Source organism: Polyergus mexicanus, unplaced genomic scaffold (assembly GCF_030449975.1).
Source record: "Polyergus mexicanus isolate NDT 795.1 unplaced genomic scaffold, iyPolMexi1.0 SCAF_13, whole genome shotgun sequence".
NCBI classification, from domain to species: domain Eukaryota; kingdom Metazoa; phylum Arthropoda; class Insecta; order Hymenoptera; family Formicidae; genus Polyergus; species Polyergus mexicanus.
Window position 1 is genome coordinate 5,522,085 of NW_027223333.1, and position 23,639 is coordinate 5,545,723.

Genomic DNA, 23,639 nt, shown 5'->3' on the forward strand with positions numbered 1-23,639 from the left:
ATTTAAAATCTTGTCTCGATCTTGTCTTGAAATTCAAGACAAGATCAAGACAAGACCAAAACTAGTCTTGGTATCTCGTGCAACCCTAGATATCGCGCAAACACCGTAAAGGCATCCTTGTACACTCACTCTATAATCTATGATTTGTCATGAATAGAGCGCGTGTAATGCATTAAACGTAAAAATATAACGCTATAAAAAGATCCTCGCATTAACCTTTCAATTTTATATCGTCTTGTTACAAGTATCTATGTATTATCAAATATGTATATCACCGAAATATTCTCGTTGTATTGTGTCATAATAGATTATTTTCATTCCAATTCATTCTACTCCGATTCACGAGGAAAAGATTTGCCAATAAAGTTTATCCAGCCCAAAATATAGATAAGAAAAATAAGGAAGGAAGCAATTTTTTGAATTATATGTGTGCGAATTTACCGTATAAAGATTAAAATCAAAAATGTAACAAAGAATGCAAAGCCACGCTTAAATAATTTTTAAAATATTTATACATGTTTGTGATTTTTCCAAAATATAATAAAATATAATTATAAATATAATCTTCCTTAAATATTTATAAAATTATCTTTCTTTCGACGGCGACGATGTCATTCGCTTATGCTAAATCCGTTGGGTCGAGAAGCAACAAGTGTCTTAACGAGATCATTCGTCAACGGAAAAGTTAGTGACATGGCCGATCGATGTGTCATCGTGTTCAACGGATCGTTATACGTGTCATTATACATGTTACGCGTAATAAGCCCGGATCGCAATCCGCGTATATGCTTTATTTATTTCTCAATCTGTCAAATATAGAGAAAGCACGCGGTTTATTCATTAGCGTTATTTTCATTATTATGAATAAATCACGCGATTCTCGTTAAATCATATTTCTCGAATAATGACATGTAAACATCGCAATTCAAAAATCATTCTCACGCAAAGCTCTTCCTATTCCTTTACTGCACGATTTTATATTAATACTTGCATTATATAAAACATCATTGCATTAAGCTACAGCCAATTACACATACTTGTTGTATTATTACAAATAAAAAAATTAATATAAACATTCTTATTCAAATTATAATAATTAACATACAATTATTAAATTTATAAATAAAAATTTATTGAAAATATAAAAATTTCTCTTTTCACGATACTCCGTTAAATGAATGTATAAATATCGTAACAAATGACTCGTTCTCCGTATCGATGCAATCTAATTTTCTTCAAGCGTTCGCAAACAGAATGGCGGGTCGAAGTCGAGCGTGTGAATGGATGATGGTTTATTTACGCGCGCGAGTTGCAGAGATTACGAGTTGCGGTTACGCGACGACGACCCAAATCCCGGATACGCCGAACAAACGCCGATATCTCGGACGCTTCGTGAAGGAAGATAGCGGCATCCGATGCATCGGCGTCGCCAATCGGCGAGCGACGACACGGGCAATAATTTTGCATAACTCTTTGCATAATATTATCGGGCGCGGCTACCAAGTCTACGCGGTTTCCGGTCAGGCCCGATTAAGAGCGCGGGACCGCGGGAAAGTGTTTGTAGGATTGCACGAATTAATATGTAAGAGAATAAAGGCCGGTGCGTATGTAAGAATGAATGATGCTCGGCACAAATAATGTATTATTTGTAAAATCATGCGTTCATTTACGCATACGCATTTACATTTGCACGCAATCTTGATGCGATTCACCGAGAGTGAAGTTCGATGAATTTCCCCATCAATGATCCGAGATTCGATTAGCAAGTTTAATGCTCGTCGAGTTTTTGCTAGATAAAAATTGATGGATTTCTTCAAGAAGAGGGATATCAAATTTTTACTCTCAACGATACCCTCTATCTCTACAATTATACAGGGTGTCCCATTTTAAAGGACCCACTCAAATATCTCAGAAACACTGCGTTAAATCGAAAAATGTTTCAAACAAAAGTTATGTGGCTTCAAGGGGGCCGTAAGATGGTGACAATGATTTGACCTTGGAAAATCATTTGAAGGTCATGTAAAGGTCAACTTTAAAGTCTTAAATGGAAACTCCCATTTTTTATTTAGTATTCTTGTAGCTAACATCGAGAGCTTTCCAAAACACTATAATAAAGTATTTTTTTATCAAGTACTTTTTGAGTTATTTTATATTTTAATCTGACATATTTTGATATAAAAAATACAATATTTCGTAAAATATTCAGTTTTCGATAATTTTACCGTAATACTTCTATATACAGAATAATAAGACAAATTAATTAGTGCCAAAAAGAAAAAAAACAAATAATTGTTTAAAAAAATACATTGTAAATAATTTTCTTACGGTTTCGTCCACAACACAGGAAGACGCATCGAGACACTAACGAGAGATTCGTCGGCTTCTAACGGATGGTCGACCTTCTAATTCGTCTCCGTGCTCGTTAGCGATGTGTACATCGAAAAATGATTCTATCCTTGCGAACTTCGTTTTTCTCTCTCCCTCTCTCGTCTCTTTCACCCACCCATGTACCTCGTGATCGTCAATTCACGAATAAAAAGCTGCGCACCACGTGTTTCGCGCGGCGTTCTCGAGTATCCGAGAAAAGCTCGCGAAATTTTAACGCGAAACTAGGGATAGATCCGCGAGAATAAAAAATAACACGTAATGTCAGAATGAGATGAAAAGAATTCGCGCGATGAGAGCCAAATTTATGCCTCTGTCCTCTGTCAAATTAATTGACAAAGAGAGTTTCTACTACATATTGTTGAAAAATTTTAAGACTTTCTATCACACTGAAAAAATTATAGATATTATTTTATATCCACATATATATATATATATTAAATTTGCATTCATGTTTAAGGAATTACAAATTAAAGTGGCGTAAAAGATTGTAACAGAAACAGATAAGATAGAGAAGATTATAAACAACTGTGAGAGACAGATAGAGTTACTTTGTAAAATCATATTCTTTTGTAAAAAATAAAAGAAATTTCGACAAATTTGTCAAGATCAACAAATCAAATATCAAGACAAACTTTTAATTCTCTAGCAATATATTTCGTCCGTGTAATATATTTCAGCTCTCATTTGTCTAAAATGCATAATTATTATTATCTTACAAGAGAGGTGGACTCTTGCATTCTTGCTCCAAAAATCTCAGATAACGAATGGGCGATAAACATGCAAGGTACGAGGCATAAGCTCAGAAGATCGAGTAAGTTTTACAAGAGAGAAGAATCGCGTCTTCTTTTTTCTCGACTTCCTTTCTCAAATTATTTTTCATACTTTGGGCGGCGCTCGTGGCGCGGGTTAATGACGCCGCGTGTTAATGACGTTGGCAAACTGCGAGTGCGTCGACGAGACACAGTGAGTCAGAGAAACCGTTCTCTCTCTCTCTCTCTCTCTTTCTCTCTTGGCACGAAATTGAACCTAAGTCTCGATCGGAGTCACGCGAGAGAACTCGTTGGAAGAATCTCGTAACGTATCGACTGCCCGATACACTTCGGGGATTGAAACGAGCCCTGCACGCGTGTAATTTTCCAAGTATATTGTGCATGTATACGACAGCTCGTTTGATTAATTTATCGATCAATTAAGGCGTTAGAAATTGAAATCTTGATTAATTAATTATCTCTCTTTAATTCGTGCATTATTAGAACGCTAAGAGATATTGCTATACGAAATTAACATTGGCTATTTTAATATTAATCCATCGATTGTCGACGACCCGATGAAGAAGTTGATAATGATCTCAAACTGTTTTGAATTTTTTTAAGTGAAATCGGCGCTCCCGTTACAATTAGCTTGCATACAATGTCTGTAATTCAAAAATATTTGTAGATTAACGTTGACAATTTTTACAGAATTAGAAATTCGTATTCGATGTAGTCGCAATTTTGAGATAATTTTACGCGCGGCAAATCGAAAGGAGAGATATTCAGTTCGAATTATTCAGTAAGTCGCGTTTAATTAATGCACAAATCGTCACATTCGTAACAAAAATTTCGCGCCTTTACCTCACTCACTAAGGTATTATAGAATATTCACGAAGAAATTTTATCATACGCGACACTTAGACATGAATTTGCAAAGGTCCTGCGTGCGAATCCCGAGAGAGCCTCTCTTCCGCGAATTCTACTCCGCGGAAAACTACAAACACGCGCGCGCGATCGTCAATCGCGTGAAAACACAGAAATTGCGTCGGCGCCACGTCGCTTGTCGATGTGGAAAAACGCGTCGTTCGCAGGAGGGAGGGAGAGGGGGAGAGAGAGAGAGAGAGAGAGAGAAGGAAAGAGAGACTAATTTTCCCTTCTCTCTTTTCCACGCCTCGCTCCATATCCCGGCTCTCGCGGCGCGCATATTCTTATCACGATTACGTATTACCACGTGTCTGCGCGAATAGCGCGCGCGCGCGCACACACGCACACACACACACACACGCATTTCCGTTAAAAACCTACCACCTGATCCAGCGGCGCCGATCCTCTCGATCGCGTTCGGCTCTCTCCTGAGTCTTGAAGAGACGGTCCACGATGACGACGCGCAGCGATAGTCGCGAAGTCGAAACGTAATCGAGAGCGCGAGCGTTCGCGCGTTATCGCGCGATACTCGGTATCCCGCTGAAAAAAACTGCACACTGGCTCGCGTCTCACCGCGTACTGCGGCCATCCGAACGACCGGTCGACTGGAGCGCCTCGTCTCGGTCGCCCGCACACGAAAACACCCGAGCCGCCGCCGCCGCCGACGCCGCTGACGCGGCGGCGGCGGCGCATTTATACGTTAAGATATGAAAAAAGATAAGAGAACGCGCGAGTTGGCGCGCGCGCGTGGCGCGCACTGGCGCCGGCGCGAATTTCTCACAGGGACGCAGCCGCGTGTCTCCCCGCGTTATCTCTTTGTGTGATTTTATGTCGAGATGTAAAAAAATATATTAGGTGTACAACTTTGCTTCCGCCGTTTTCCTATAGATGGCTTTAGCGGTAAGTAGCGGTCGAAATAAATAGATCATAGACGTCATGCGATAAACTTGGGCATCTGTCAACATAACCCCATAGAAACATTAGTCGATTTGTGTCCGCATCATAAAGTTATTCTCGATTGAAAATGTCAGTTTACGAGCCAAATTCTCGTCATTTGCGGGAGGTTTTAATTTTCTGCTTCAACATGAAGAAATCTGCGGCCGAGGCTCATCGAACGCTCTCAAATACTTATGGCGAAGCCGCTATTAGCGAAAGAACGTATCGTGAGTGGTTTCAACGCTTCAAGAACGGTGATTTTCACGTCGAAGACCGGCATAGCGGTGGAAGAGAGAAGGTTTTCGAAGATGCAGAATTGGAGGCATTACTTAATGAAGACTCGAGTCAAAGTCAAAAAGAATTGGCACGATCATTGGGAGTAACTCAACAAGCAATAACCAGTTTTTTACAATAAAGCCTCGAATTTCGGAAAAAAAACGGCGGAAGCAAAGTTGTACACCTAATATATCTCATTCAATATATAATATATAATTTATTATAAAGATATTTAATATATAGGGTGTATCTCTGAAATGATGCACTAAACTTTAGGAGCATATTCTAGAGATCAAAATAAGACTTTTTTTTTCCTATGAATATGGATCCGCAAATGAACCCTCCTCCGAGCTAGAGGCCCCTAAAGTTTGGGGAAAAAATTATAAATTGGCTGTATTTCGGGGGGGAAAAAGAAATAGCAAAAAGTTGAAATTTGGTATAACCTAGTAAATTATAAAGTAAAGTAAGCCACGAAAATGAAAAAATAAAAACGTATATTATGAAAACATTAATTTATCAAACTCGGTGGGGGGGGGGGGTTCATTTGCGGACTCATATTCATAAGAAGAAAAAAAATCTTATTTTGACCTCTAGAATACGCTCCTAAAGTTTCGGTGTATCGTTTAGTGAATCATTTCGGATACACCCTGTATATATATATATAATGAAAAATATACATATATTGAGAATCAAGAGAATTTAATAAGGTTCTATATGTGGAAATAGAAATTTAAATTTAGCGGATTAATAAGAATATTGTATTATATTCAATATTTATATTATATAAGTATTAAGTATATATTATATCATACCGAGACGATTATTTTTTATATACAGCAGAAAGTTTTCTATTCGTTGCATTTAACTTAATATTAACGACAATATTATATCGCGAAATTTTTGTTTCTGATATCGCATGGGCAATATTATGTAATTAAAAGAGAAACGCGTGTTTTTTAGTGAAAATAATACACATCACGGTTCTTTTACAATATAATCGCGCACGCTGGACTTGATCGATTTTCGACACTGCGTGTGTTGCGTTTAATTTTTTTTTATTGAAAGCTAATTAAATTTGCGATTAATCTCAATTAGTATTTTAAGTTGATAGTATCGCGTATGCTTTTTAATATAGAACTTTTCTCCTTTCTTTTTCAATATGTGCCAAAAATTATTCTCTCTCTCTCTCTCTCTCTCTCTCTCACAAACATTTATTATATATTATACAAAAATCAGATGTAATTAAAAGCTTTAAAACTTGCGACTTTAGCAAATACGATGGGTTAATACTTTGTTCTCGATCATTTCGGCGACCGAAAACCAGACTCGACTCGCGCTATTTGTCTTTCGGTTAAAGACGAAGAAGCTGTCATTATATGCTGACATTTTACTCTTGTAAAAGCACTCGAACAATCTCGACATTCCTGAATGACGGCAAGGGATTTTCGAGAAACCTCGAGAGAGAGTTTAAATTGCCGCCGAAAAGATGCCGCCGTATTTGTTCGAAACATTCTTTTCTCTCTTTTCTCAAAAAAAAACATTTCTCCGCAAACATTCGTTTCCATCCGCAAGTGAAGTTACGGCAATAGTTTATTATCGATTCGTACAAAACATCTCTCGTAACTTTATACACATTTACGGTAGCGATTATTATTCGAATTAAATCGATTATTCGATTTCTTGCAACATTGAAATCAAATTTATATCTCTTGAATAGAATATCTCCCTTTCTCTCTCTCTTTAAATATTTAAACTAAAAATATCCCAGTAAAAAGTTTCTTAACTATCTTCACATTTTACTTCAATATGTTTTCCAATATTATAATTTTTATTGTTTTCCGGTATTTCGATTTCGCATCGATAGCCCAAAAATGCGTAACGAGAAGGAAAACTTGTGTTACATCGAGAACGCGATTCTGTGTTACCGTATATAATTGCAAGCGTGCGCGTGACTGATCGAGGCTTGAGGATCGACGACGTGTCCGATGCGTCGCCGATAAGAGGCGCGTTTTCGCGGGCCTTCTTTTTTTTTTTTTTTTTTTTTTTGCGAGCACGCGAACATCAAAAATCGGCAGCGTGCGCGAGAAAGCAATGCACCTAACGCGACGCGGTAACAGCTGTTGGTGGCAGCTGCCACGTGGCAGCGGCACGCACCACCCATGATCGCGGAAATTCTCCGCGGGCTATTTACGATCGATACCCGGACCCAGACCTCGTATCATTTTTTTTTTTTTTTTATATCTACGCCGAGATGCATCCCGATAATTTTTCATACGACGTGTTCTTAATTCGAAATCAAAGAGCGAATTAAGACGCTGGCGCGCACTTTATTTCTCAATTAAATTCCGCAAAGGTTTAGAAAAAATTTAAAAATAAATAAACGTTTGAGAAAGTATAAATTTAATCGTATTTCCCTCGAATAAAATTTATCTTCATATCGATCGAGATACAAATCGTCCTATGGGATTCCAAAGCAGCTTTTATTTACGATCAATAATGAATCATCAAAGTAGTATCAGCTTGAAACGATCATAGTAATAGCGTACTATCCAAAATTACTATTTCACTAAATTATAGATTCTCCCTATAAAGAAAGGGATCGGGTCATCTGCTATACAAAATTGATCGTCTCGATCTATCGATGCGTATACACGCGTATCGTTGATACACACTTGCGCGTTTTTTGCGAAGAGACGATCGTTCGATTTGCTTTATGACTTACGACGAATAAATCTAAATAATAAATATTCATGGCTTTCCTCGCAGCTGGTGGACACGGTTTTATTAGCGAGTTATTAGGAATCGCGATGCTAATTTCGCGTACGTTTCATCATCAGATTAATGCTCGCGTGAGGTGAGTAAGAATAATGCGCGAGATAATGCGTCGCATAAAAACGTAATTCGCAACGCGAGCACATCCGGGTGCCAAGCAGGTGAAACTGCAAAATCGCCCGACGAAACCCCTGATATCCCTAATTTCTTCGACGATCGACATTATATATATATATTATATATATCGCAGACAGGATGCGCGCACAGACTTCCGTGCGCTATTTCCGAAACATCAAGTACGCATTCTTCTTGATCCGATATCATCCCTACATTAATTATGCATCGCTGCTGTATTAATCATATACATTGTTGCTGTATTAAAAATTGCTCACTTGAGATAAATATTCATGAGTATAATACCTATCAAAAATTAAGCGCGTAGATATAATATTTTATGTAATAACATATGTGTAAAACAAATTATATCGTTCGTAGAGAGAGAGAGAGAGAGAGAGAGAATTTTATTATATATCTCATTATTCTGTACATAGAAGTATTACGGTAAGATTATCGAAAACTAAATATTTTACGAGATATTTAATTTTTTATATCAAAATATGTCAGATTAAAATTTAAAATAACTCAAAAAGTACTTAATAAAAAAATACTTTGGTTTAGTGTTTTGGAAAGCTCTCGATGTCAGCTACAAGAATATTAAATAAAAAATGGGGGTTTCTATTTAAGATTTTAAAGTTGACCTTTACATGACCTTCAAATGATTTTCCAAGGTCAAATCATTGTCACCATCTTATGGCCCTCTTGAAGCCACACAACTTTTGTTTGAAACTTTTTTATGTCAGATTATTGTAAGTGCCTTAAAAATCGTGGCGAGCGTTACGAGAACCACCCTGTATATATATAATAACATTTTTCGTGAGATGTTTATCTTTCTTATAATGTATACGATCTTGCGAAAAGACATACACTACGTTATTATGGACTTTATCTTATAGATTGATGAATATTATAAATTATATCTCTTGCTATTTCAATTTAATTTTCATATAAGTTAAATTATGATTAATTCGTCATAATTATCCTTCCGTGTTAATAATTCTAAATCATCAATATAAATAATCCTGCCGCGGTTTTTTTTCCCTGAATTCAAAGCGGAGAAAAGTCGACGCCGAATTTGTCACAGAATTGTGCACCGTTGAAATTCGGAACCTTACGCAACTACCAAGCGCAGGCACCCTCTTCGTCTCCGGAGGGTCCCGGCGACAATAGAGAATCGAAGTCGGAGAGGATGAAGAAGGGCGACGGGGAGGAAACAGATATGCGGGAGTCGAAAGGGAAAGTAGATGTTGGGAGAGAAAAAGGGAGATTCAAGAAAAGAGAGAGAGAGAGAGAGAGAGAGAGAAAGCGACAAGGAGACTGCACAACGTGGAAAGGCAGCGTCGGTCCTGAGCCCAATTAGCAATTTAAGGCAATAAGCGAGCGCACTCCCTCGCATCCCATCGGCGTTATTTCCAGAAGGGAGAGAGAGCGGTTCTGTCCTTCGCATAAACATCGCGCGGAATAACGCGAGTTGCATACATTGCGAGATGGGACGCGCAGCATCCTTCCGCCCCTTTCTTTCTCTCTTTTTTTTTTTTGTTTTTCCCTTTGTCCCCTATCCAACGATATCCCCCTGTCGCCGAATATTTCGCGATCGTCCTCTTAAATTCGACCGTATACCAAAGACTCGCCATCATCCGGAGGAAGTTTGAAAAACGCGAAATACGGTAGTTGAGCAGATCTGTATGCGTTTCTTATTTTTTACCTTTCGTTTATTTCGATTCGTTTTCTCGTATTAAAGATTGCGATGTTTTTCAATTTTTATATTTTAATTTGAAATTTTTCATTAATTTAAAATCTTAATTAAAAATACTTTACTTTTAATATTAATATTTTAATTTGAGGATTTAATTTAATATTTCGATATTAATATTAATTCACACAATCCCCTTGGATATGTGCACAGCTTTATAATATAAATTTGAAAAAATTTCGATAACAAAATAAAACCTGTGAATGTATACATAAATTTAATTTTTAATTTTAGAACAATATTATATTTATTTTTTATAACGAGAACGACACTATGCCATATCAAAGGTAACTTGACCTCTTATCAAAATTTCAATCCATACTCATTCTAAACGCCAAAGGATTACAGCCGTGATAAGAAAAAGAAAAAAAAAATTTTTTTTTCAGGTATTAATAAAAAAAGCTACCTAAAAAGACTAAACAATAATTCCAATCTTGTAAAAAAATCTACGAATTAAAAAGGAGTTTGTATGGTATTAAGTTGAAAGCTAGTCTTAGGATTTCTTTATCACTTGTTAGACTCGAAGGAAAAATTGCGCTTCCTCATTAAAACATAAATATATTCATATTAATATTAAATTGTCTTTCCAATTATGTAGTTCATTTTTTACATATCTTTATTTATGATCTAATTAGCCTATTGCATTTTTTAACGTTGCGTTATTTAGATAAAAATGTTGTTTTATCTATACTTTGATATCTTTTTTTAAGAAGAAAACGTATCTTCTATTACACTACCCAAGATCGTTCGAATTTTTCAGACACGACGCAGAGATGGAAGATCACAATTAGCGAAGTATTTTTCGTATTTTCAAGCGCTCCGCATTCTGCGGATGCAGACAAACGCAAAGTGCATGCATTCTTAACTCTTCCCGGGTTGAGAGGGAAACGTCGGTATACATACGGCGGGCGATAAATAAAGGAGAAGGGTGAGAGTTCACGGGCAATGCCGCGAAGGGCTGCTTCTCTTCCTCGAAATGTGCGAATTATGCATTACGCCGAAGGGAACACGGAACTCGAATTGACGTAAGTGCGGGGGAAGAGAGAGACAGCCGCCGTTGCGACAGAGGACAGAAATTTTTCTAAAATAAGATAATCTTGTTTCGAGACCGTCCTTTTATATTTTTCAGACATTGATTAATTTTTTTCTCCTTTTCTTTTCCGCGAAATGTGAACCATTCAAATAATTGCGTAATTAAGCTTTTTTATGATTAATATCAAAGTTAAATTAAATTATATATAACAGAAACTAAACAATAAATTCAGATCAATGTAATAATTTTTTGAATTGAAATTTATACTTATATTAAAATATAAACAAGATTTTATATCTTAGAAATATAAAGTAATTATATGTATATATATATAATTTTTATCTAGTTGTAATAGTATGTAAAATATATCTTTCATATCTTAATATAATGAAATTAATAAATTTCGATATTATTAATTCAAAAAATACTTTTATTAATTTTGATCGTGTGTGTGTGTGTGTGCGCGCGCGCGCGTATAAATGCATACATAAAAATATATTATAAAGAGTTATGCTCGTGGATTTTTCCTGACCAAGATATTATTATCCGTTATATGCATGCGCATGTATTGACTCGCGTACATTAATAACTTTTTATCCACGAAAAAATCGCGATGAAATTCGCGGCGCATGTGATTTTACGAGACTGCGCGACACCAGGCTAGTCTTTCTTATTGCTAAGGAATTTAACAACGAGCGCAACGAACGAATTGACCGCATTTCATGTTTCCGATGAGAAAATTTTTCGCGACCGCGTCTTATCGAGCATCGTCGTCGCGCCAAGTTCCTGGGAGGTCCTTCTAGTGCTAGTGTTTCGTTCTCCAAGCACGTGTTATACGCGGAAACGTCTCTGGTGGTCGTTCGCCACGCATTGATTTCACTATGCGAATCGTCTCGACATCGGACACGCTTAGTGTCGCGTAACACGTAAGAGAAAGAAGAACTGAAAAAAATTTATAACAATATCCCGAATATTTATGAGTTTATGACGTATAAAATTTTTTCCAGCATTCAAGAGTTCTTTTTTCTTCTCTCATTCTTTTCTTCTCTATTTTTCTTCTTATTCTATTCTATCCTTATTATTTTTTTCTGCTATTTTCTGCTGACGGAATAATCAAAAGTAAAAAATTTTTTTTTTTTTTTTTTTTTATAATTTACGATTTATTATAATAATTATTTTTAGAATCTGCGAGAAAAGGCATGGGAGTAGTAGAAAGTGAATTTTCCCTTGATCCTTAATTTTTTTAGTTTACTTCAGTATTATAAATTTAATACGTACGATTTATATTCCGATTCATCGATAGAATATATCGCTCCGATTTCAAATAATATCGTATCGTAAAAGGTTCCCTTGATGTGACCGGGACGGAAATCGTAACACATGTTTGCATGAAAAAATTTCGCAACCCCGCGGATTAGTGTGACACTCGAGTCCGACTCGATTCCCGCGCGAAAGAAGCAAGTACTCTCCAGTTCCCTTCGAAGGATTTACGAGGAGGCCCCGGAAGCGATCTCGCGTAGGTGCCACGAAAGAGAAGGGAATAAAGATCGATGGTAGTTGCAGCAGCAATAGTAGTAGCGGTAGGTGGATGGTAGCCACACTGAGGGTAGGAAAATAAAGTGGGTTCGGTGGGAGAGGAGAACGGGACGCGAGGGCGGTGAGGATGGGGGATACCGGTCGAAGCCGGGTGGTAAATGGCACGGGCCGCGAGAGGGTGAGATCCGAGGAGGAGGAGGAAGAGATCTGGAGGTGGGTAACCTTGACCCGGGGATGAACGACCCTCCATCCCTGAGCGCGCGCGTGGCGAGCCCTCTCTCTCTCTCTCTCTCTCTCTTCCTTTCTTTCTTTCTCTCTCCCGACGCCCTTCTAGGTGACCCTCCCTCGTATGTCCTCTCCCTACTCCTTTTTCCAGCCGCCGTGACGACGACTCCGCCGGGATCCGTTGATCCGTTCCTCCTGCTTCTTTTCCACCCCTTTTCCGACCCCCTCCTCGTTGACCCCACCATCGTCTCCTCTTTCCGTTCCTCTAGCCCTTTGACCACCGCCATCTCCCTACAACCTCCTCCTCCTCCTCCTCCTCCTCCTCCTCCTTCTCTTCAACCGCCTCTCATCCGCCTAGAGCGGTGCTCTTTCTCTTTCGTATTCTCGCAGCTACTCATCCACCCTTCTTCCCTTCCTCTCACTCTCCCTTTCCACTCTCTTGACGCACTCTCGCTCTCTGCGCAAACTTATCACGAGGAGGGCAACCCGGGCCGCCTTCGAGTCTTCCTCTCGCTCGCTTGCGCGGTTTCGCGACTCTTTCTTTCCTTGTCCTTCAACGGAGCGTCGAAGGGGATGACGAGGCGGCCGGGATGATAGTGAGAGCGAAATTTCAAGGCCATCGTACGAGCCCGGGAATCGAGCGCGCTGGATTCGTTATCCCGGCCGGGTCGCGTTCTGATTCTTTTTTCTCCTCCCGTCGCGTGTGTGTCGATTTTCATTTTACAAGGAATTTTCATGATTTATAACAATTTTTAAGTTTCTTGATTTTCCAAACCAGTTAAATTTTTTTCAGTAATCGATTCATTTTACGCGTCATTATAATTAAAGAAAAGATGATCCGCGGGGTAAAGTTTCCATGCGAGAGAGGCAAGAAAGGAAATTGAACAAAAGTTCAATAGATTAAACCAATTAAGATACGCATTATTTTCCATTTTCCTGAAAATATTCTCTTCGATTTAAGAAATATTTTAAATTGATTATTTGATTGATTGTCCAAAAATTTATTATTAACTCCAAAGATAATCATTGATAACATTTAATTAGCATAAGCAGACAACCTGCTTATCCTTTTATCTGTTTTAAAATCATGTTCGTTCATTATTTACTATTTATTACACAATACTCGTATATATACATTTGTGAACATAATTTATTCGATAGATAAAAATAAATTGTAGTAATATACGTACATATAACTTAAAAATTAAAATATATAATTCTTATTATTACTTTTTGAAATAAAGATTTTTGTCCCATCGATAATGCGAACAATTATGTTGCATACTACCAGATATATAAATATGAAATCGGAATTTGCCCATAGATTGCCCTAGCTGTCAATGTAGTTATCGTCAAACCGCGTCATTGGCGCCATTTTCTTGTTTTGACATCCGATAAAGATTTTCAACTCGCAACAATACAAGTTTCATACAACAGCATAGTTTTTAATAGCGTTGAACATGTGGAATTTTGTGCCTGGAAACTACGATTTGCGGACAGCATTGATTTTCTGTTACCGTTTGAAGAAAACTGCTGTAGAATCGCATCGAATGCTTGTCGAAGCTTACGGTGAGCATGCTCTTGATAAATCACAGTGCTTTGAGTGGTTTAAAAAATTCAAAAGTGGCGATTTTGACGTGAGAAACGAAGAACGTGGAAGACCACCGAAAAAGTTTGAAGACAGCGAATTGCAAACATTGTTGGATGAGGATGACGCTCAAACGCAACAACAACTCGATTTGAATCAAGCTTTGCGTGAAAAACGACCAGAATATCAAAAAAAGGCGACACAAAGTGATTTTGCTTCACGATAATGCACCATCGCACACAGCAAAACCGGTCAATGAAACGATTGAGGCGTTTAGTTGGGAAATACTTTCGCATGCGGCTTACTCACCAGACTTGGCTCCATCCGATTACTACTTATTTGCATCGATGGGACACGCACTTGCTGTGAGCAGCGCTTCACTTCTTACGAAAATGTACGAAAATGGCTCGATGACTGGTTTGCCTCAAAGGAGCAACAGTTTTTTTGGCGTGGCATCGACAAATTGTCAGAGAGATGGGAAAAATGTATAGCTAGCAATGGGCGATACTTGGAATAAAATATTTTTTATCATTTTCATACAATAAACGTGTATTTTCTATACAAAAATTCCGGTTTCATATTTATATACCTGGTATAGTAGAGACCTAAATAATCGAACATAATCTCGCAACCTACGAGGGGATAAAACGATCGCGTGAATACACAATTCCTAGGGCTTGAGACCAATCATCGTTGCTGTATAATGTACGCTCCGTCTCCGAACCGCAGAATTAATCTCGAAATTGATTTCCTGACCGTAAAGACGGAGCCGGTGGACAATTTCATCAGGGCGACCGCGTAGGTAACTTTTGTCCCTGGATAGACGTTTCTAAGAGCTCCAACATTTGCCTGGCGATGAACTAGACGGTCTCGCACGAAATGCGCAATCGTCCTGTTTGACTTATATAGCGCCGTATCTTAAAGAAGCCGGCACGCGCGTACGACAGGTGGGAAGCGGCGGCGTCGTCCTAGGACGCGGCTAATCCTGAAACGACGCGGTCGAGACGTACATTTCGGGATCGATTAATGAATTCGCATCCCGTTTCTTGGCTCATTCCCGAAATAGAGGTCTTCGCAGCTGGCGGTCTCGCATTCGCGCTCGCCGTAACGAGCGGCGGGGCCAAAGGGCTCGAAATTGACGGAGAGCGATATTTATGCACGAGCAGGTTTGCACCGCCATCAAATTTTTGAAACCGGCCTAGTGACCAAAGTGACGGGAGTGAGCGAGCTCACTGGGAAAATATTATATCTTATTTTGTTAGATATATTTGATAATTATATTAACTCTGTGTGTGTGATTATACTGATTAAATAATAAGTGTAAAATTAATTTTATGCTTAAGAATGTTTCGATTATAATTCTTAATACCCAATATATATGTATCTACTGAAATCTCTTTATTTATCAAGAAATAAAAAAAGTTTCCCACGTTCCTCCATTCTTGATTAATGTTCAATAATTTTCAACTATTTTTATTCTTAAAAAACCTTGATATCATACTTATTCTTAGATTCTATTTTCAGATGTGATAGGATTAATTTTTAAAGTATGGACAAACAGTTTTAACTCACGCAAGAAACTTTTCATTAGCCTCATTATATCATATTTTGATGTCTAACAAAATCGAACAAAAAATGCCCCCCAAAAAGAATAAAAAAGCTCGTAAAGCTTTCAACATCGATTTATCTCAAAAAATAAAATTGTGTATATATTTATTGTAATATAAAAAGTGATTTAGATAACTTTTTAAACAAAATAAAATAAAAAATCTATCAATTATTATAAATATTAATAAAACATTTATCTAAAAAAATAGGAATTTTCCTTTAGATGACTCACAATGTACGTTTGCGCTTGATTTTTGCGTATCTAGAATTTCTTTTGCCACGCGAAACAATGCGAGATAACAAAACTAATTAACAAAACTAGATTGGCAATAAAAACGACGAGATATTTTGAGACGTTCATATTTTTGAAAAAATATAAAATCAAAGATATAAATATTTTCAAGATATTAAATGTTATTTTAAAAACTTCTTGAATAGAATATCAAACAAAAGCGGAATAAAAAATTTGCTATAACATCTATAACTCTCTGTCTACGTTTCAATCATATTATTTATAAATTATTCATAATTACTTATTCACTTCCTGGCTAAACGAAAAAAGTCGTATCGTCATTTCTTTTAGGCATTCGATCACCTGACGCTCTGTCATTACAAAGATTGTAGTCATCAAAAAAAGGATGCTTACCTGCAACAGAAAAAAATATAAATTATAAATTTCTATCCACAAAAATTTTTATATAATAGTAATTTAAATATAATAATATTTTATATATAATAAAATAAAAAATTGATACAATAATACAACGTGGAACGTAGAAAATCCGATGAAAATCAAATTTTAATTGTATCCCCAATTATTTAAGTCTATCGATATGCAGGACTTGACGCTGCGCGTCTATTAAAAACTCAATACCGTGCTTTCGAACAATCAATATATCAAAGTCATTATTTATTAATTCGACATGTACAATTAAATCATTACAATAGATTTACATTCGTTATTTATCGTATGACATTTCTCTCGACGTGATACACAATAATTCTCAAATTAAATCATACAGTGTTTATATTACAGTAGTAGATGATATTCTCATATTACATTAAAAAAAAAAAAAAAAAAAAAATTAATTTAAACAGTTTCCTAAAAAATCATAAAATATATATGTAATCGCGATATAATTTTCCAAGATTCTCCAAAATGAAGGAGAAGCATTTACGCGAATTTTCCGAAAATTCAAAATCGATGTTGCGTTGTCACGCATAATCTTTCTCCTCTCAACGCAATTGCAGATTTCTCTTCACGAGAACTCTCGATCAACGTACGTCTTTTGGTTTCATCGCGCTTTAAGATGCGCCGATTCGGAGGCACGCGCGTGCATCGGTCGTCGTCGAATCCGCCAGGGTGGTTCTCGCCAGGGTAACGATCGATTCGGCGAGACTCGGAAAGTTCTCCTACCGCCTAAAGTGATCGCGCACACAGCAGTCGGCCGATTCGCGCCTACGAAAATTGACGGCGCGCGAGCTGATAACGAAGATGGGGCCCGCGTCATTTCGCGTGCCATTCCGTTCGCGTCCGCTTTCGCGGCTATTTTCGGGAACGGCGAATTATCGTTCGCGGCATCGATCGGCCATTCCACCCCATTCAATCTTTCGATTGATCGATTTTCATCTTAAAATTATGTACGTACAGGACGGATTGATGGACGGATAAAGTGAAGATACGTTTAATTTGTCGAAGTAAAGCTGCTCCTTTCGCCACAACGAAACATCTATTCATATATTTTAATGTCGTTGTTTGCAGATTGTTGCACGGGAAAAGCTTTAAATAATTTACGCGCTCTTGAATATTTATTCGACTGTAATGTAATTAAATGAAAATTTTATCACATTAAGGCGATAAATATTATAAAAATATATAGGATCATATATAAGAATAACAGAAAAATTACAAGATCGATAAAAATACGAATAACGGCAAAAATGATGAGAAGAGAAAATGATAAAATAAGTTCTCGCCTGTTTTCATTGAAACAAAGTGAATATCGAGGGGCTAATTTCGTATTTGAAAAAAGATTGACATATCTACCAACGAGATAATCGATGCAACTCGATCGAGGTAATAACCGGGTCTTGAAATTCTCAAAAAATTCCTAATTCTTTTCTCGTGGCATTATTCAAGAATTGATAAACGGATCAACTTGTTTAAGGTCTCAAATGTTAACTATTTTTATCAGTATCAAACTACGCGTCGTTTATCCAATAAAAATAAAAATTTTTGCTCATCAACAAACTTCTCTTTATACTCGGGCTTAATTTAAATTTAAACATGTTTGATTTGATGGAATCAGGTCTCAAAAGATCTGGGCCACAAGCGGATACAACGATCGACTATCGCGAGAATCCTCTTATATCGCGGGTCAAGTGACGTCGCTAAAGATACCGGCGTGTATATTTGTCGATTTCGCGATTTGCACCAAGCTCGGCGATTTTACGCCGCTTAAATGATGAATGACGGTCGATGGCACAGATACGGAATCTGGCACGAATCGGGTTAATAATGAATCGGGGTCGTTATCGAAAATATCGCAAGTATTTTACGCCATAGGATTCTTTTTTGGCACTCAAGAGAGATCCTCTCGACAGAAATTGTTTGCAATCCGCTCTACATACGATCGTAAGTCGCGACTTTTTTTTATATGTGAAATCCCAAAGTGAGAATGCAGAAGAACAAATCCAGAAAAGTATTTCATTAAAGCGAGAATAATTTCAAAAAATTTCTCTGTGAACCTTTTCTAGCTATACAGGGTGTTCCATTTTAAAGGACCTACTCAAATATCTCAGAAACATTGCGTTAAATCGAAAAATGTTTCAAACAAAAGTTGTGTGGCTTTAAGGGGGCCATAAGATGTTGACAATGATTTGACCTTGGAAAATTATTTGAAGGTCACGTGAAGGTTAACTTTTAAATCTTAAATGAAAATCCCCATTTTTTATTTAGTATTCTTGTAGCTTATATCGAGAGCTTTCCAAAACACTATAATAAAGTATTTTTTCATTAAGTACTTTTTGAGTTAATTTACATTTTAATCTGACATATTTTGATATAAAAAATAAAATATTTCGTAAAATATTCAGTTTTCGATAATTTTACCGTAATACTTCTATGTACAGAATAATAAGACAAATTAATTAGTGCCAAAAAAAAACAAATAATTGTTTAAAAAAATACATTGTAAATAATTTTCTTAAAAACAATTTTTTTTTTATACTGATTGATTTGTCTCATTATTCTGTATATAGAAGTATTACGGTAAGTCTATTAAAAACTAAATATTTTACGAGATATTTAATTTTTTATATCAAAATATATCAGATTATAAAATATAAAATAACTCAAAAAGTACTTAATAAAAAAATACTTTATTATAGTGTTTTGGAAAGTTCTCCATGTCAGCTACAAGAATACTAAATAAAAAATGGGGATTTCCATTTAAGATTTTAAAGTTGACCTTCACGTGACCTTCAAATGATTTTCCAAGGTCAAATCATTGTCACCATCTTATGGCCGCCTTGAAACCACACAATTTTTGTTTGAAACATTTTTCGATTTAACGCAGTGTTTCTGAGATATTTGAGTAGGTCCTTTAAAATGGGACACCCTGTATATCACGTGATCGTCATATATGGTAGTTTCGAGTATGAAACTTTTTGACGTCAGATACATAGGTATAGAGAAACAAAACTTCGCTGTCACAATAAGAGATTGCTACAACTGTTGCCTATTTTAAAAATAAAACAAAGTTTGGCTACCATAATTTTTCGAATTTATTATTAACACACACATACATATATATATGTATTTCTAAATGAAAAGTAAAACTATTTTCATTAAATAAGATTTTTTAGCAAGTTTGAAAAAATTGCTATGTAAGATTCGTCTCTCCAGGCAATCAACGCTAAATTGTCTCTCGGAAGAGACGTCGTCTTCCTACAAGAGCAAATCTGCAACTTTCTTTTCATCTGACTAGCGCGACTCATCTAATAATTCTATCCGGAATATTTAACGTAGCTAAGAAAACGAGACGATCGACGAAATTTTCCCGCAGGCCTTAAGTTAAGATAGGAGGGTCACATTTTAATAGATGACTATCGGTATCGTCGGTGGCTTTAGCCGAAATGAAAGGACGAGAGCGAAAGCGAGGGAGCAAGGACGGAATGTATACATAGCGTCGATCGATGAGAAGACCAATAGAATAAAAGAAAGCATATATGCGTATATGAGAGAAAGAGGGGGAAAAAGAAATATGGTAATTGTAAATTTTTTTAATTACCAAAATAATTTTTCTATGAATTATTAGAAAAAAAATTTACAATAATTACAAAAATGGCAAAGTATTGTATAAAAATATTATACATATAAAGAATGACTATGAAAATATAAGATAGAAAACTCTTATATCTGCAGTGCACATACAGTGCTCTAATAAATATACATAATAAATTGATTTTACTAAAAATGGGATAAAACACAATAAATTTCACGCGGTTGTATATATTCTGTAAAATTAATACCGCTCAAAAGAAATACTAATTGGTAATAAATTCGGAATTAGCGACAAACAAATCAACGATAAATTAACATTTAATTATGTCATATAATCAAGTCCTTCCAAATTTGACTTCCTATAATAGTGTGATGCTAGGTTAACGGAAATGACATATATTTGTACACGTAAAACGATCCTAAGACACTTAAATTTAAAATATAGAAACAATGACGATAAAAATAATTAATCAATAAAGAGTGTATACAAGGGGGAGTGGAAGATGTTGCGAAAAATGACAAAGGGGGAGTGGGAAAGAGAAAGAGAAAGTGCGCGCATCGTGTCCCTCCCGTCCTCTCCGTCACCACCACCATCTCATCCTTCTCCTGCTCCTCTTCTCCTACCCCTCACATTCGCGTCCCTACCTTCCCACAGGCGGAAAGTAATCAATACTTTGGGAAGGTGCGTGGGCGAAGCACACACGTCTGTAGATCGCGGCATCGCCGGTGTACTTTGCGCAAATTTAACCATACGGCTCCTCTTTCGGGTACTCGTACTTGGAAGAGAGTACCGTCCCAGCCCTTCGCATAGGACGGCGAAAGGAAGGATCTTCAAAATTCCGTGTCGCCGTCGACGAGGAGACACGTGGCGAAATAAGCCGCGCCTGGTATTCCCGCGAACGCGGGAAAAAAAATCAGAAGGAAGAGAATTTACTTTTGCGCGATACAATCTCTTTTATAAGACATTTTTAATAAAAGATATCCAAAGAAGTATTCTTCCAAAATATAATTTTTATAGAATAGAAGATGATATAATACTCTTGTTCAATTTTTTGTCATATTTTGACTTTTATCGTATTTCCTTTATACATTCTCCGACGTAATTTAATCTCTAAAATCGATTTTATCTAATCTTATCAAACCCGGGAAAGATTAAAGACGTCGCCCTATCGATTATAATATACTCATTCATTTGTTATTGAACCGAAAGGAGATCAAGCATTATCCATTAAAAATATATACGTTGAGACAGATATAACAAATTCGCCAAAATCCTTTAATTTGCTATCCCGCGTATAAGGAGTTGAAAGTACGAGTAAATCGAAGATTCGCGGTTCATAAGATTCGCTTTGAGATAAATTGCATATTCAAAGTGAATCTTGTGAATTACAGATTGGCTTCACTTTCGCTTTCAATGTTTCCCTCGAATCTCTTACTCGAATATCCGTGTTAATTCTCACATATTAACACGCATTAATATTAATAATAATATTTTCCATATCAATAATATTAATTAAATCTAAACTTTATATACAATTTGAAACTTAATCTATACTCGCTAATATCTGAAAAATTTTATTTCCTGTCATATCACGTTATTAAATTTTACCGTTCATTATTAAATTTTACTGTTCATTATTAAATTTTGTTCAAATGTCGGTTGCTTTGACGTGAGAAAATTTTTTAAATATCCACTATGTGAATCTCACTCTCGCTCACTCATCCTCTTTTGATCAGAAATATGCCGTCACCCATCGTTTATCGTTCATCCAGGTAATCCCGGCTGCGACGCGTGCCTTAAGAACGCCAGGAAGCGGCTGTCCCACTGCGGCGGCGTCGATTTTAGTTTTTAATCGAATTTAGGCGGCTGTTTAACCGCGCGCGATAAAAAAAAAAAAAAAGATAGAAGCGAATAAAATAAACGGCGACGAAAGAGAACGTCGCGCGAGGGGGAATCGGCAGGGAATTAATTAAATGCAACGCGCCGCTGCCGCTATCGTCGCATGTTGCATTCGATAGAAAAAGAGTGAAAGAAGCATAAGAGTAGCGGGAGGGGTGGGGGGTGGGGGGAGGGAGAGAGGGAACGAAAAGTGCAACGCGGTACTCGCGTTTTCCGCGAATGCGTCGCCGCCGACGCCGCTCGCACCGACAATGATTTAAGTTACCGATCGCGTACAATGCTCTCGAGACAGCGTCGTCTCCAGATTATGAAATTTAATTAAAATTTTCGTTAGTACCCGCGCCGAATTCTCCCCCTCTCCCTCTCCCCCTTCAAAATATCACCGACCATCGTTATTTTCTTTTTTTCCCCTCCCCCCGCCTTTCGCGTTTCGATCATTTCGTGTCTGTCTCTATTTTTCTCTCGCTTCGTTTCGTTCAGATCATTTCCGCCCGGTGTTTTGTATGCGCGATACATCTCGAGAATGTAAACGCAGCAGCGAATACACGAGCGCGAAGAGTTTAATTATCAAGTTGCGGCGCGAGCGCGATAATTGTTATACTAAAGTGATTTAGACAACTCGATGATCTTGGTGGGAACAAATTTTTTTTTTTTTTTTACAAAAATTGCAAATTAAAATTTGCGATAAGCAAAGAGAGCGAAGAAGGGAGTGATAATCTATCGACATCGACTAGTCCGATGAATCTTAATTTTATTTTTATTTTGATATTTAATGCTTCACAGATAATTGTAAATAAATATTGCAAAAAGTATTTAGAATAAAATATCAAAAATATCTCATAATTCGTCGATGAAAAGATTCCATTAAAAAAAGAAGGATTCCATTAAATTAGATAAAAGAAATTGTCAGCATAAAATATCCTATATATTAATTCGTAATATTAAATTGACGAATACCTTTTTACAATATTAATAATATGGGAAAGAAAATCTTAACGAGTAGAGGACGAGGAAAGAAGTGTAATAAATTACGAAGAGTATTTTTTAAGTGGCCGAATCTTCGTTCCATCCGAATTTTCTCTCTTTCATTTTATTTGTAATCCTTCTTTGGCCTGACGTCGCGGACTCGTACGGGACGGAAAGCTCAAAGTGGGACGAGGCTGTTGAATAAATAATAGCCTTCGGCCTGGCTCGATCGCGAAAACCAGATACGTGCCTTTTTACGTAAGCTCGCGTGACCTCGGTTAGTTCACGACCGATCGGAAAGAGCCACCTTGTAAGTTTGACAAGCCCATTACACGTGGTCGTTGGAAAGAATGGAAAAAGTGCGATAATCAGTACGCAATCGTACGATAATTTAATTAATTTTTTAAAATATCATGACACCACAGAAATCGTAGACATTATTTTTGTTCTCATTCGTTTCATATTTACGCAACTTTTATTTTTCGTATTATTCTCGTTTCACTCTTAAAGATAGATAAATTTATTTTTCGGCCGGGAATCAAAATGTCATTATTCAACATATACAAATTTCTCTTATGTA

The 23,639-nt window shown here is 36.8% G+C and overlaps 1 protein-coding gene across 8 annotated transcripts in view; it reads right to left on the reverse strand.

Moving 5' to 3' along the window:
* Imp (IGF-II mRNA-binding protein) overlaps positions 1 to 23,639 on the reverse strand; it is a 108,510-nt gene that overhangs the window by 27,873 nt on the left and 56,998 nt on the right. For 2 of the 8 annotated variants that reach the window (XM_070306160.1, XM_070306159.1), the window contains exon 1: positions 2,326 to 2,703. The exons of the other annotated variants lie outside the window; for them this stretch is intronic. In XM_070306160.1, coding sequence (XP_070162261.1) covers positions 2,326 to 2,354 — 29 coding nt within the window. In that variant the 5' untranslated portion in view covers positions 2,355 to 2,703. Of the gene's footprint in view, positions 1 to 2,325; positions 2,704 to 23,639 lie in introns of those variants that run through there. 8 annotated transcript variants of the gene reach the window in all.